General features: G+C 47.6%; 1 protein-coding gene across 3 annotated transcripts; it reads left to right on the forward strand.

Moving 5' to 3' along the window:
• The first annotated feature begins 344 nt into the window (after positions 1-344).
• Positions 345-15,544, forward strand: MSL3 (MSL complex subunit 3). Of its 3 annotated transcripts, none has more exons than XM_028522890.2 (13): positions 345-533; positions 1,829-1,911; positions 2,519-2,614; positions 2,943-3,040; positions 3,618-3,703; positions 4,770-4,892; positions 5,493-5,653; positions 6,401-6,559; positions 7,779-8,041; positions 8,641-8,750; positions 10,966-11,065; positions 11,441-11,525; positions 14,751-15,544. In XM_028522890.2, exons 1-13 carry the CDS (start codon positions 432-434, stop codon positions 14,848-14,850), a joined length of 1,566 nt encoding a protein of 521 aa, XP_028378691.1. In that variant the 5' UTR covers positions 345-431; the 3' UTR covers positions 14,851-15,544. The 3 variants fall into 3 exon arrangements, with proteins under 3 accessions (XP_028378691.1, XP_035873096.1, XP_028378692.1); XM_036017203.1 differs by having other exon boundaries at positions 349-533; positions 2,946-3,040; XM_028522891.2 differs by lacking the exon at positions 345-533 and adding an exon at positions 792-945.
• Positions 15,545-15,814: the final 270 nt, after the last annotated feature.

The raw sequence follows: 15,814 nt of genomic DNA on the forward strand, positions 1-15,814 counted from the left end.
AGTTGCACCCCTGGCGGCCTCTCTCCTAAGAACTACCCACACGCAGGCTGGAGAGCGCACGCCCGGCGTGATGACACCGTGGGAGCAGCCCGCGTCAGCCGCCTTTCCCACGAGGGCGGGAGAGGCCACTCTGCGGGAAGACCTTGGCCACAGCTGGAGCTCTCCGATCGCAGCTTTCCGAGCCCGGGGGGGACTCGCAGGGGAACGCTCGGGTGGTGGGGGGCGGGGCGAGCCCCCGGCGGCTCGGAGGTCCAGCAGCGGCTTAGGGCGGGCAGAGGCGGGACCGAGGGCGGGGCGGCCGCAGCCTCCGCCATTCCCCGTTTCCTCCCTCCCACCCCCGCCGCAGCGCACCACCTCCCCGCCCCCACCCCTGTCCCCCACCGCGCGCGCTCCGCCCGCCCCGGAGCCTCGCCCTCCGCCACGATGAGCAAATGAGCGCGAGCGAGGGCATGAAATTTAAATTCCACTCAGGGGAGAAAGTGCTGTGCTTCGAGCCTGACCCCACCAAGGCGCGAGTGCTGTACGATGCCAAGGTGCCGCCGCGGAGGGACAGGGAGGAGGAGCGGGTCGGGGGGCCCCGGCACGGGGTGCGGGCGCGGGCGCGGATGGTGGCGCGGAGCGGGGGAAGCGGCGGGCCCAGGCGCTCCCTGCCCGTGACAGCTGGGCCTGCGCGGCGCCGCGCGGACAGCAGGGAGCGCTCGCGAGCGCCGCGCTGGGGAGTCGGGGCCCACGCGCTTCCGCTTCCGGCCGGCGCACGGGGCTGCGCATGCGCCATCGGAAACGCCGCGGCTGCGCTGTCGCGAGCTTGTCGCCGCGCGTCGGTTGCGCTCGTGACGTCATCAAGGTCCGCGCGTCCAGGAGGCCGCTCACGGATGGCGCGTTAACTCTCATTCTACGCGGAGCGCCGCGTGGGCTCCCGTGCGACACCCTGACCAACCGACCCAGGTCCTAAATCATAGCGCCATAGCGCTAACTGTCGAATCGCGACGTCGTTGTTTTGGGGCCCCAGTTGTGTTTGGGCCCCTCCCGTTAGGCCCCGAGGGCTAGGTTGACCCGGTGTTTTCTTCCCTTAGGGCCTTGCGGCATTTACGTTTTCAGTCTCCCAGTTGGGCTCCGATCCCGTTACTTTCGTTTCGGGGGCTCGCGGGGGACTGAGCCACTTGCACAACTCGGGTCTGGGTGGCGAGAGGGAGTGGGCATCGCAGTACGGGGGGTAGGGGCTAGCCCTGGGCCCCAGGTGCGTCTGAGTAGCGCTGCCCGTTGGGGGACTTCTCAAGGCCCCCCGAGCTCAGACAGTTCTATTGTAGGGCTCCGCCCTCGCAACCCTATCTCTGTTTTCTGTTTGCTTTCCTTCCTCTTTCCCCGTCTGGAGTGTGTCCCGGGTGTGACACGCCCCATCATTTGCCCCAGATGTCCTCTCTGGGGACATCGCTGGAAGGGATGGCAAAATCTGCTAACCATCCTAGCCCTGGGTGCTGTGACGCTGGGGAGACTACAACTCCCAGAGGTCTCAGGGCTGCAACTCTCCTGTCTGGCCGGGGCTCTTCTTTAGTGACAAATTGGCTGGCCAATGGCTTCAGGAAGCTGCACGCAGTCCCACACTCAGAGACCAATCACGGGGAGATTGGAGGAACGTTTCCTATTTTGAGGCATCCACTCAGGAAAAAAATGGAATTGAAAGGAAAAATGTTTCAGTCTAGCTCTCTCTGTGAAACAGGAGCGAATGCTTTCATTTTTTTTAAAAAAAGGTCTATGATCTAGTTCTCCTGACCTAGCTTTCAGGGTTCTGTATGTTCAGTCATTTGTGGACAATACTTTTTGGTTTCAGATTGTGGATGTTGTTGTTGGGAAAGACGAAAAAGGCAGAAAGATCCCAGAATATCTGATCCATTTTAATGGTTGGAACAGAAGGTGAGTGTACTTGTTGAACGGGACTGAAAATTGATCACTTATGCAGCACAAGAACATTGCAAACTTCCTTGTTAGGTTTTAGAAACACTTGTAGAAAAGTTTCATGTCCTGTTTTTGCTTTTTTTTCACTCTTTTTTAAAAAGATTTTATTCATTTATTTTTAGAGAGGGAAGGGAGGGAGACAGAGGGAGAAAGAGAGAGAAACATCCATGTGCGGTTGCTGGGGGGCTGTGGCCTGCAACCCAGGCATGTACCCTGACTGGGAATCGAACCTGTGACACTTGGTTCGCAGCCCGGGCTCAATCCACTGAACTACGCCAGCCAGGGTTGCTTTTTTTTCACTCTTAATCAAACCTTATCTTTTCAGAGGAATGAGTACTCTTTAAGTTGATTATATTTGGGTTCTCTCTGGGTAATTCTGGAAACCCCAGTTGCTTCTATGTTTAAATCAGTCCCTTCAGTTCATTTGCATTTTTGGTGATTATAAACTATTTAAATAGTTTTCTAAAATTCTGGGACACTTAAGTGGCTGTGAGATACTTTTAGCGTTTGTTTCATAGCAAAGTAAGATACTGAATTTTACATCCTTTTTTGTTTGTTTTTGTAGCTGGGATAGGTGGGCAGCTGAAGATCATGTCCTCCGTGACACCGATGAAAATCGGAGATTACAGCGTAAATTGGCAAGAAAAGCTGTAGCTCGCCTGTGAGAATACAGAACTCATCACAATGTGTTTTCTCTTAGTGTGTAGAATTTGTATGATATAAAAGTAAAAATATGGCAAGCATGGTTTATTACGCAGTTTGACATATTGAAAATGTGGTAGCGAAGAGTGTGCCTGTTGTGTTGTAAGTAACTGCTGTGTTTTCTGCAAAGATATTGTATAATATTCTGAAATGGAGATCACCATTTATGTTCTAAAGTTTAATCATTTGTCAAATGCTTAAGAACCTTTGTTATTGTATCTTGTTTTTATCTCAAGGCTCATATTAGTCAACGTTAAAATTTACTTCATTCATTTTTTTTTCCCCAGAAGCACAGGAAGAAAGAAGAAGCGCTGCCGCTTGCCTGGTGTCGATTCTGTCTTAAAAAGCGTCCCCGGTGAAGGAAAAGAGAAAAATGATGAGAACTGTGAGTCGCTTGACTTACTTTCTCAGGTTAAAAGAACTTTAACCTGGCTCTTTCATACTGCAGGATTGAGGGGGAGGAATCCTTGGAATTACAGGCAATGAAATGTTTTAAGCTCATTATACATCATATTTGCCTCTTTTTTTTTTTTTTTTGACAACTAAGGTAGCCGTCAGTAAGTCCGTAATTAGTCCTCACCAGTCATGCTCCTCATCACTGCCTTCTTGGCCAGTGTCTTTATACTCAGTCCTTAGGGGGTCCCTTCTCGCATTTTCTCCGTTCTCGGTACCTCCTGGGCCTTGGCCTCGCTTTCCAATGCGGCGGGTGACTGCGGGGTTCTAGGTAACCGAACACTTTCAGGTCATTTTCTTGTGTGGTTCTGCATTCATTGATATTGATGTTCTATTTTTCAAAATAAAAATTCTATTCTGAAAGGTACAATATTTCTGTCTGGCATTTAAAATATATGTGGGGCGGCAGTTTATTATTTTCAGCATTTGGATACACATTTCACCTTGAAGAACTGTAAGTTAGGGAAGTATGTAATACAGGATGGCTTCCTATTTTCTGTCTTGCCCAGCAATAAGCACTTCCTCTGATGACAGCAGTGAAGAAAAGGATGAGGCAATAAGTGAACAAAGTGATACTGAAGAAAAGACTGAAGTGGTAAAAACTTTTTGTTGTGAAAACTCTTTGTCGTTTGGTATATATTTTAGTGGTAAAATTCTTCAGTGGGGAAGCATTTTGTAAAAATACATTTAAAACATTTTTTTCCTTTTTTCTTAAGATGTATATTTAAGTATTTTTAGACAGAGGGGAAGGGAGGGAGAAAGAGAGGAGAGAAACAGAAGAGAAAGAGAAGGAGGAAAGAGAAGTGTGTGGTTGCCTCTCACATACCCCCAGTGGGGACCTGGCCTGCAACCCAGGCATGTGCCCTGACTGGGAATCGAACCGGTGACCTTTTGGTTCACAGGCTGGCACTCAATCCACTGAGCCACACCAGCCTGGGGTGGAAAACATTTTTTAACAGAATACTATGAAGTTATATTTCATATTTAAGGGAAAATAACCCTTATTTATTGTCACTGTATGAACCTCTCGGTGCCTCTTTATAGCCACAAATTATAAAGTAATTCCACAAATTATAGTTACCTTTTCCTATTCAATAAAATTTTGAACTTTATTTTTATAATGATGACTATTCTTTAAAATATTTATTTATAGAGATAGGGGAAGGGAGAGAGGAAGGAGAGGGAGAGAAATATTGACGTGTGAGAGAAACAGTAATCAGTTGCTTCCCACATGCCCCCACCTGGGGACTTGGCCCACGCCCCAGGCATGGGCCCTGATTGGGAATGGAACCAGTGACCTTTTGGTCCGCAGGCCAGTGCTCTGTTCACTGAGCCACACCATCTCGGGCCATGGTGACTCTTGAAATGTTAGGTATCAGAGTTTGGCATATTCTGCCTGCCTTCACAGTTAATGTAAATTCTGCTGGTAAAATTAAATGGGGAAGAAAGAAAGTGAGCATTTGAAATGTGGTTAGTGTCCTAAAACAAGTTAGCTTTTGGCCTTTAATGTGCTGTTCCTTACAACATGTGCCCTTCCTTCCTGGTGTAAATGCCACAGGTTACCTGGGTTTGTATAATGGTAGGCTCTCACGTGCTAGTCCTTTGGATACACACTCCTGCCGTTTTAAGAAGTGTAAAAGTCTGGAATTGTTACATTGCAGAAGGAAGAAGTGGAGCCGCACAGAAAAAAGGAGATGGAAGAAAGAGCAATAACTATAGACATCCCTGAAGTTCTAAAGAAGAAGCTGGAGGACGATTGTTACTATATCAACAGGAGGAAACGGGTATGCGGGGGAACACATCAAACGTGGATTTGTGAGAGAACGTCCATTTAGCAGTATCTTGTAATCATAGACTCAAACAATTGAGCACCTTAGGGGACGTGAAGTTTCTGCTTTAAGTTTTGTACTGAGTCAGGATTTAAAATGATGTGACAGCAGTGCTCTGCCACTGATTAAATTAAAGTGCGCACAGTCTTTCCAAGCCCTGGGAACCCATTAGAATCCTCCAGGGAGCTTTGCAGAAACCTGAAGCGTGGGCTTCCACCCGCGGGGGGGCGGGGGGGGTAAGATGAAATTGATCTATGGTGGGGGGGTGGCTGCGGGTGTATTCTTAGAGGCTCCCCAGGTGGTTCTAATAGATCCCTAACATGAGAATCACTGCTTGTGTCTATTTAAAAAATTAATACTGCGATCTACTTGGTGATATGAGTAGACGAAAAACACCAAAGAGCTTCAAAGCGTAGTTTTTAATGAAATTCTCTTTGAACTCAGTGGGCTTTATTTTTGTGTTTAAAAAGTGGCACGGGCAAGACCACTGTTTGTCGCAGTACGTGGTATATACTGTGCGGTGAGTGCATCGGATGTGTCCATTTGTCTTAACAGTTAGTGAAGCTTCCGTGCCAGACCAACATCATCACCATTTTGGAATCGTACGTGAAGCATTTTGCCATCAATGCAGCCTTTTCAGCCAACGAGAGGCCCCGCCATCATCACGCTATGGCGCACACCACCATGAATGTGCATTACATCCCAGCGGAAAAGAAGTGAGTGGCGGCGGGGCGGGGGCAGGTTGGCGTCTCGTGGTTCTCTTTGTGTATTAGGGATTGACTTTGATTTTAGAAGAGGCTACCCTGTGTTCATTTCAGTTGTTAGGATTCCATTTGATACATCCCTTAACATACAACTTAGCATTAAAATAGCATCCCTTTTTTGAAATGTTCAGTAAGTGTGTCTGATCTGGATGCAAGACCAAGAGCATTTTGTTCAGCGATGTAATTTAGGGGGACAACTCTGGTCCTTGAGCAGCACCGGCATGGGCAATGAGAATTTTATCAGAGCTTGTTTACAAACGCGTCTTTATTCCAGTCTGAGCAATTGCCCTCATGGTCTTGCCTTGGCCTGCGTGGCTCAGCTGGAGTAGAATTGGACAGGTGGCTTGTTCAAATCTGAGTAGGTGTTGGGCGTTCATCGGTCTGCCCCCGCCAACCCCCAGCGATTGCGGCCTGTCCACCCTCTGCGGCACCTGCTGCTCGTGTGGCACGTGCGGCGCCGAACCTAATCCTTTGTGTTCCGTGCTGGCAGTTAACATTGCTAGCGTACTGACTGCTTTATCTTATAAACCAGTGTTGCCGTTTAATTCTTTATAGCCGGCATCTACAAATTCACTTCGTTCTTTGTGTGCCGGTCTGATATGTAGTGTTAAAAATTCTGTGTTATTAAAAATTTACGACCTGATTGTGACATTTTGGAAAGTTCTTACATCTCTAATCTCTTCTTTTTAATCCTCCTAGTGTTGACCTTTGTAAGGAGATGGTGGATGGCTTAAGAATAACCTTTGATTACACTCTCCCGTTGGTTTTGCTGTATCCATACGAACAAGTTCAGTATAAAAAGGTGACCTCGTCCAAATTTTTTCTTCCGATTAAGGAAAGTGCCACGAACACTAGTAGGTAAGTCCCAGGGTAGAGAACTTGGTTGGATTTTGAACGGCTCTCTCCCTCTTTCCAAAGACAGTGGAGTGGAGAGAACACGGCCTGACAAGGGTAGGAGAGACAGGAGGGGCGGGTTTGAAATTAGCTCCCTCACTTACTGGTTGTGGGACTTGGGGCGTGACTTCTGAGCCTCTTTCTCTCGCCTCTGCTGTGGGAAGAACGTGGGCCTCCTTGGGTGGTAGTTGTTAAGGGAGGGAGTTGATGAAGGCCGGCCCCCTGGGGCCTTCGGGTCAAGGTTCGTTTTGTTCTTGCTGCGCTGCATCGTCACTTCCGTCAGTGACCACGCCCGACCAGATCTCCCTTCTGTGAGGGAAGCAGAAGCCCCCCAGACTAAAGTCTCTGCGCCCGTGGGTTTAAGCTGCAGTACTCCCTCGCGCCTCTTCCCGAGAGTGGAAGGTTCTCGGGACTTCCCCTCGTCTAACTCTCGCCTCCACACCCTCTGCCTTGGTCTGCCACGACCCCTTCTGACTCTGCTCCCCGAGGGAGGCCACTAGCAACTTGCCGCGCGCCACGCTGTGCTCTGCATAAGCCACCTTCCCTGCTGTCCCCTCCTCCCTTGGTGGCTCCTGTCTCCTGGTTCTCTGCCTGCCTCATGATTTCTTCTCAGCCTGTCGCCCTTCCCTGTCGGTGTCACTCCAGGTGAGAGGCCTGTACAGCTCACTGGGGACCTGCGTCGATGTCCCCATGCTGTTTTCCAGGCCTCTAGGTTCCCGGTGTCCCTGGTGAACTGTGTGTGTTCTCCCAGTTGAGGCGTTCGGTAGTTTCTTTGATGCGGTATCCTCATCCCTGCGCGCGGGGCTTCTCAGCTTTGGCCCTGCTGCCATCTTCAGCCTTGTCGTTCTTCGCTGTGGTCTGTGCTCTGCATTGTAGGGTGTTCCCTGGCCTCCACCCACTGGATGCCAGCAGCACCTCCCAGTTGTGACAGCCGGACACTCCCAAGGGAGAGCCTTCTCTTAGGCCAATATGAAAGGGACAGTGGTTGAGAGGGCTAAAATGGTTGACTGTTGAGAGAGGCACTTGCTTTCGCACGCTTGGAAGCGAATGTGTGTAACCCCGCTGGAGCGCAGCTGAGGGTGTGTTTTCTGTTCGGTCTGAGGGAGGACACTGAAGAGCCTGTGCGGGTTTTGCACAGATCCCGCAGACAGGGGCACGTGACATCCTCCCCTTTCTGCCGCAGGAGCCAGGAGGAGCTCTCTCCAAGCCCACCTCTGTTGAATCCATCCACCCCGCAGTCCACGGAGAGTCAGCCGACCACGGGCGAGCCGGCCACCCCCAAAAGGCGCAAAGCCGAACCGGAAGCCTTGCAGTCCCTCAGGCGCTCCACGCGCCACTCCGCCAACAGCGACAGGCTGTCCGAGAGCAGCGCCTCGCCTCAGCCCAAGCGCCGGCAGCAGGACACGTCCGCCAGCATGCCCAAGCTCTTCCTGCACCTGGAGAAAAGTAGGTCCTTTCCCTGGGGCAGAAACGAGTCCCCCCGGCAGGAGGGGCTGGGAGAGGCGGGAGGAGCACACGGCACACCCACCTTTGCCCGCTCGCCTGTGGGAGTTGGACTAAGCTTAGCCCTGATGAGGCTCAGGAGGCCTTTTCCCTGGCCCGGGGCGGCCTGCTGGGCTTTATCTCTGTAGTGGGATGCTTGGCGCCTGCCGGTTTAGCTCTGTGTCACCGCAAGTCAGTTATCAGTCACTCCCGTTCCCTCCCCCCAGCCATCACGCTGGGCAGCTGCTGATGACGTGCTGCCCCTTTGCATTTGCCTGTCCTCTGTGTGGGTTCTTATCAGTGGAACCCTGCAGTATGCGGCCTTGTGTCGGTGGCTTTTTTCACTCGGCGTCACGTGTTCAAGGTTCATTTCGTTGTAGCTTCTATTAGTTCTTGATTCCCTTTTTTCCCCCCACGTGATATTCCAGGTACTGCCTTATAATAGGAGAGGCTTACTGTTAACAATGAATAACTTCTCTGCTGTTTGTCACTGCCTTCCCGCAGTCTGTGATTCACAGCGGTGTGCTTTCGAGGTGAATAATGCACATCTTTCCCTTTTGCAGAGACCCCCGTGCACAGCAGATCGTCCTCACCTGTTCCTGTGACCCCCAGCAAGGAAGGCAGTGCGGTGTTTGCCAGCTTTGAGGGCAGAAGAACGAACGAAATCAATGAGGTAGAGTTAATGTCCTCTCCTCAGCCCCAGTGAGTCCTTCCGCTCTGTAGAAGCATCGTGTTGCTCGTGCTGTGGGCAGTACCGGGATTGTTTCTGTGATATGCGCCATTGCGCTTTCGGTTTCTGAAATGAGAAGATTCTTAGGGTTCCAGCCCTACACTTACATTCATCTTTTTTTTTTTTTTTTTAAAGATTTTATTTTTTTTATTTATTTTTAGGGAGGGAAGGAAGGGGTAGAGAGAGAGAGAGAGAGAGAGAGAGAGAGAGAGAGAGAGAGATCAATGTGCAGTTACTGGGGGTTATGGCCTGCAACTCAGGAATGTACCCTGGCTGGGAATCGAACCTGGGACACTTTGGTTCCCAGCCCGCGCTCAATCCACTGAGCTACGCCAGCCAGGTACATTCATCTTTTATCCTAAGTAACTAAGTATTGCTACATGCGTACAGCAAGTCCTCGCTTAACACCGTAGACAGGTTCTTCCACTTTAAGCAAAATGCCATAAAATAAAACCAGTTTTACTATAGGCTAATTGATGTAAAAAGGAGTTAAATTCCTACGGCATCTCATCAACATTGTAACCAAATGACGTGATCTGAGGACCTACTGTGTTGTCAGTTTATGCAATAGGTGTCAGAACACTTCCTCTGCAAAAGGCCAGAGAGTAAACATTTTAGGCTTTGCAGGCCACACAGTGTCTAACAAGACTGCCCAACTCCAAAAGTAGCCATAGATACTTTGTAAATGAATGTATTCCGTTCCTGCAAAACTTGATTATGGTCACAGAGATTTGAATATCTCATAATTTTTATGTATGACGAGACATTGTTCTTTTTTGTTGTTGCTATTTTTCAACCATTTAAAAATGTCAAGTCCATCCTTAACGATGATACTAATAGCCACCCCTTGGAGGGCCTGCTGTATATCAGCATTGTGCCAGGCACCTGGCCGAAATTACCTCGAATTCTTACCTTGCCGCTGGGTTTCCACTTTGCAGATGGGGAAACTTTTCATTTTAAAATTCTGTTTCTAAGGCCACCTAACTGGTGTAGGCAGTGCGTGTTTCCGGGAGTCAGTAGATGTCTTCTTAGTGCAGCAGGATACTTGGTGAGCCCCGCCTGGGAGGTGGGGTGTCCTCGCTTCTGTGAAGAGAGGAAGGCGACTATGCCAGGGTCAGCACGGTTCTTCTGTGGAGAGGCAGATCGTAAGTGTTGTCAGGGTTGACAGCTGTGTTCACTTGACTCAGTGGGTCATACTAGCTTCCCAAGTGAATATAACGGCAGAAATGGGGAAATTTTGAAACAATAATAGTATTACTCAAAATGTCTTTGGGTTACTTTTCACTGCTTCATTCTCTTACACAGCAGGATTTTCAGTAAAGGAAAAGGGGCGAAATGACCAAATTAGTTACAGCCAATTTATAGGTAGTAGGTGTTAAAAATGAGGAAGTCAAATATTTCCATAATTTTAAGCCTTCCCCATCCCGCACTTTTATTTATTTTTATAAGCTTGTGTTTATTTTAATATAGTGGGTTGGTTTTTCCTCTACATATAATTTATTATCATAATTTTTAGGTGATTAGAAGTGTCTCCATGTTGCCAAGGAAGGTGGATCCTCGTAGAATTTATTTAAAAGGCAAAAATGTTTTCAGAAGTTACAGTAGAAAACTGCAATATATATGCTAATATATAATCTATATGGAAAATATACAGTGATTCTCATGCCCCCTACATAATTCCACCACTAAGAAATGCACATTAACACTTCGGTATATACTTCATGGTTTTTTTTTTCTGTATATTTACATAATAATTGTACACAATATTTTACACTGTGTCTTTAATTTTTTGCAAGTGTCATACTGAACTTAATTAATTTGTATGGTGATCCCCTTCAGTGTAACGCACTACACTCTCCTGTATCCTGAACTCACGCTCACCAAGAGCTCCATGGGACGGTGGAGGGCTTCTTCAGAACTTCCACATTGGAGTGTTATCGCTGTCTCCTCCCCTGTTCTGGCCCAGCTGCAGAGGAGCTCCTGGGTGCTGGACTGACAGGAAGCTTGGGGGTGGCAGTGTGACACTTCATGGGTGACATCGGGCTGCTGGTCTAAATGTGTCCAAGCACGTGTGTTTCCGCCAGAACTGGATGTCGAGGTCTGTTGGTAGTGGAGTGTTAAGACACAATAGTGAAGTGTCCACGTGTGCCTCTCCCAGGTCCTCTCCTGGAAACTGGTGCCCGACAGTTACCCTCCAGGTGACCAGCCGCCTCCACCCTCCTACATTTACGGGGCACAGCATCTGCTGCGCTTGTTTGGTAAGACATCCTGCTCCCTGCTTCCTCCCCAGCCCCCCGCCCCCCACCCCTTTATTTCTGCTTTCGCTTTAACACTGTTGTTAGCTTAGGGACATCCGGTGGTAATTTGGGGTCTAAGACAAATTACTGAAAGGGGACCTCTTTAAAAATAGGTACTTCATGAATGTTACATTTCATAAAAATTATATTTGTAACGTTTGTCCTACCATTCTGTCTTCCTGTTCGCTTAGAGTTTTTAGTTTTGTTTGATAATGTAGACGTTCATTTCAGGTCAAATAAGGACAAAGAGACCCAGGTGATATCTGAGTATATCCTACCCATTGCATTGCCAGATTCTGCTGATTGTACATGGTTTTTTCCTTCTTTTTAATACAGTGAAACTTCCAGAAATCCTTGGAAAGATGTCCTTTTCTGAAAAGAATTTGAAGGCTTTACTGAAGCACTTTGATCTCTTTCTGAGGTATTTTTATCACTCTTATCAAAAATTAACCCCTACTGCTTTATATCTATATAGTGCCTTATATATGGCTTTTCTGGATTTCTCTTTAGCAAGTGTGGAAGCCAGCTCTGATATTTTAAGTATGGTTGCTTATAACTGTAATTGTAATATAGGGGGGTGGAGTTTGGCTCTTTCTTTTTTTTCCATAAAATTTTTTTAACAGAGCATCCTCTGACTTCATTATAGTAAATTTTTTTTTTACGATTTTATTTATGTCTAGGGAGGGAGAAAGAGAGAGAGAAACATCAATGTGTGGTTGCCTCTCGTGTGGCCCCCACTAGGGACGTGACCTGCAACCCAGGCATGTGCCCTGACTGGGAATCAAACCTGTGATGCTTTGGTTCTCAGCCCACGCTCAATCTGCTGAGCTATGCCAGCCAGGGCTCTTTTTTCCATAATTTATGTGCTTCCTGAATCAAGGCCATTCATTGTATGGAAATAGTTTTTTTTTAAGATTTTACTTATTTATTTTTTAAGACACAGAGGGAAGAGAGGGAGAAATAGAGGGAGAGAAACATCAATGTGTGGTTGGCACTTATGCCCCCTGCTGGGGACCTGGCATGCAACCCAGGCCTGTGCCCTGACTGGGAATCGAACTGGTAACCCTTTGGTTTGCAGCGCAGTGCTCAGTCCACTGAGCCACACCAGCCAGGGCAGAGTTAAATTTTTTGTGTCACCAAAAGAATTCAGTTGGATAACCTTGTGAAAAGAAAATTGATTTTCTATAGTAGAAGCGATTGACTAAGGTCGATGACTTAATTTTGTGTTTTTCATTCAGGAGTACGTTAAGTATTAGACTCTTTTTTGTTGCAAGTACATAAACTAACTTAAATATTAGCATTTACAGGTTGGATTTTTGGGTTTACTTTAAAGTTAAGGTAAATGACTTGTTGACAGTTTGTGAGTTCAGAGAAAGGTATTATTCCCTTCCCCTGACAGAGCCAGTCATTTTAGCGTATCACAAGATCATGGCCCCCACCTTTGCCGCCCCTCCCACCGCCTCGCTGTGAGCCCCACCTCCTGTCTGCCTGTGGCCCAGCTCTTCCCCACCCACCTGCCTGCTGACTAGTTCCTCTCCTTGGCAGTCGAGGCTGGCCTCAGCCTGGCGCGCTCAGCTTGTCCTATCTGCCTGACTGACTTTCTTCCTTGTCTTGAAGCAGGTGCCTTTTCCTTGTAGTCAGGCCCCAACCTGCAGGAGCTAATCAGGTAGCATCTATGCAGAGTGGGGAGCACTCCGGCCTGAGCAGTCAGTCTTGGAGTTTGTAAAAGCTACTTTCCTGTAGACATTTGGAATAAAGTGTCCGTGCGTGGAATGAGACTTGAGAACATTTTATTAGAAACAAGTTTCAGAATTGATGCGGACCCCGGCCTGAGGAGCCCGTGTGTTGTGGCCGTGACGAACAAAGTCACACAGCCTGCAGAAGTCCTGTGGAGGGAAAAGGGACGGCGTGGCCACTCTCTGAGTGAGACAGAGGGCCCCGGCCCCTGCCTGGATAAGCTTTTACTGCTTTTTTTATTGCTTTTCTGGGTGTGTTACCTCAAGGATGGTCCTCATTTACTATGCATAAGGTCACTGTAGCTGATGACCTTTTACAGATAACAAAGGCAAGAATGTTGCTAATGACTTCAAAGAGAAGTATGTTGCAGATCCAGGGGAAAAGTGGTTGAACTGGTTACCCGCCATCCTTGGGAGGTTTAGCACAGACTTTAGGAAGTTACTTGAAAGATATGCAGTAAACATTTTGCTGCCTCAGTTCGGGGTGAGGGAGTTTTAGCAAAAAGCAAGCCTCATGGCAGCCCGGGTACATACAATGCAGGCCTGACTCCCCACGGGAGAACCTACCTGTGGGCTTGGTTCCTATGTGCTGACTTGCTCCCCACTGGTTTTCCGAATCCGGGTGGGCTCCATTCGCCGTGCCGTGTGGTTACGTTCCCTACACAGAATTACCCTCTTCCCTTCCAGCCTCCCCTCAGACAAACCCACAACTCTATTTGGCATAAAAGTTTTGTAAGCTGAAATCAGATAAGGACAGTAAAATATGAAGAGCTTAGCAAGATTAGTTTAGCAGAGGCAGCTGATTTTGAAATATGCCCGATACAAAATAGAAGTTAGGATTTTAGGAAGTAACTTAGAAATATTTACAAATAAGTATATTTGGTTTTGAAAAAAAGTATGCAAAATATTCAACTAGAGAATCAATGGACACAGTAACCGTTGTAAAAAGGGTACAATCAAGGAAGAAAAAGTTCACCCTTGGATGAATTTTGGCTCAGTTTTTACGGAAGAAGGTATTGCAGAGGTCCGTCCTTAAATTTTTAGGAATTTGGACAGATAGGAGGAGGCCGGGAAAACAGACATGGGGCTAATTAGATTACTCGTTAATATGACCCGTGTGAGAATGTTTGAGTGCTTTATGGTGAAGTCTTTGATACTTCCGAGAAGGTAGCCTTTGTGTATTAGAGACTCTTGAATGGCCACGTTTTAAAAGCCATTGTCAGACATAAGTCGGTCTTCTTGCTTCTGTGTTTTCATACTGTGAGCTAGAACTGTGACACACAGGGCATGGCAGATTATGACACGATATTCTATACCATTCAATTTTGGTGTCACTGAGACCTTACAAACATGAGTTTCTCAAGTGCCAGTTGCTGAGTTTATAATTTATTTTTTAGAGTTTGTTTTTAAAACAGGGCAATGTAGCCCCGACTGGTGTGGCTCAGTTGGTTGGGCGCCCTCCTGCTGAGCAAGGGGTCACCCAGTCAGGGCATGTGGAAGAGGCAACCGATCGATGTTTCTGTCCCTCTCTCTCCCACCCTCCCTTCCTGTCTCTCTAGAAATGAATATAAACCTTCAAAATAAATAAAATAGGAAAATGTAGAAATAGTCCCTGAGGCCTTTTTTACACAGAAGTGTTGATACAATGAAGACTGCCACCTAGTGGAGTTTAGGTTCTATTTCTATTTGTACACTTGATGGCGAAAGGATTCTGATGAAATAGTTAATTCATGTAGAAGCTGGAAATGTGCAGTAAAAGTAATCCGTACGCAGAAATCAAGATTACATTCAGTTTTTCCTAATACCGAAAAGGAGGGACATGTTAGAGTGGTCGGAAGTTAAGATTTTGCTTGCTGGTATGTAGTCCTCACTGCGGTAATCACTGGGGCCATTTTTCCTTTCTTTTCCAGGTTTTTAGCAGAATACCATGACGACTTCTTCCCAGAGTCTGCCTATGTCGCTGCCTGTGAGGCACACTACAGCACTAAGAATCCCAGGGCGATTTATTAGCGTTCCCCTGGCTCTGCGAGAACAGCCTCTCCACCGCCTAGCTTTGGGTTGTGGGTCCCCAGTAGAGAGACAACTGGGGATGTGGTGGGAGATGTGATGCCCACCGTGGGGAGGCTGTAGCGGAGGCGGGCCCAGTTATTTGAGTTGTTACATACTTAGTTCTTTCTGTTAAGCAGTACTTCAAGTGGTGCCTGAACAGCCTGCCACACCCGGCCGTGGCCACTGGACGCGCCGTCTGTGCTGGGAGGGGCGAACGGCTGTGTTCCCAGTGAAGCGTTCATGAGCGTGTGCGTAGGTTCGGCTGTTTCAGCGAAAGCTGGCGTTATTAATAATAACCACATGTTTTAGTTCTTTGTTAGCACTAAGCAAAATTGTTTTGCAAAACTCTTCATGCTTAACGGTGATCCTGAGCGACTCTGTCCGACAAATTGGAGTTTTGCTGGAAAACTGCAAAGTGGTCCCAAAATATTTTACAGGGAATTGATATCGAAGGCAAAAGGAAAATTGCAGCTATACATTTGCTTTTACAGTTCCTTTTCTGTAAACCCTTATTTTTGGTGATCTAAAAAAAGCGTTGCCTGACATGTTTGAGATTTTTACAGCTATACTTTGTTGTGTAATGTTATGGTTCCCATTCCGTAAGATGTTATTTTTGATGATCTAAATAAAGCAGAGCCGGTCTTGTTGCAAAGAACCAGGAGGGGGAGTTTTCACTGCAGCCTTGTCCTCTTTCTTCGTCGCAAAAGAACAGCAAGGTAACATCTTGACCCAACTTTTTGTTTTACTTCGTTTTATCTTCGTGCCTTTTTTGGTCAGGTCTTTAGTTTTCCTTTCCTTTGATTTTCTGTCCTTTGACAGCTAGACTAGTACGCGGTTCCTGGAAGTTGGTGCAGCTCCTGGCTGTCTTGTTGCCGCACCCTGGGCTGGGCCGGCGCCAGCACATGTATCCACCCCCCGCCCCGCC

The sequence above is a fragment of the Phyllostomus discolor genome, chromosome X (assembly GCF_004126475.2).
Source record: "Phyllostomus discolor isolate MPI-MPIP mPhyDis1 chromosome X, mPhyDis1.pri.v3, whole genome shotgun sequence".
Classification (NCBI taxonomy): Eukaryota; Metazoa; Chordata; class Mammalia; order Chiroptera; family Phyllostomidae; genus Phyllostomus; species Phyllostomus discolor.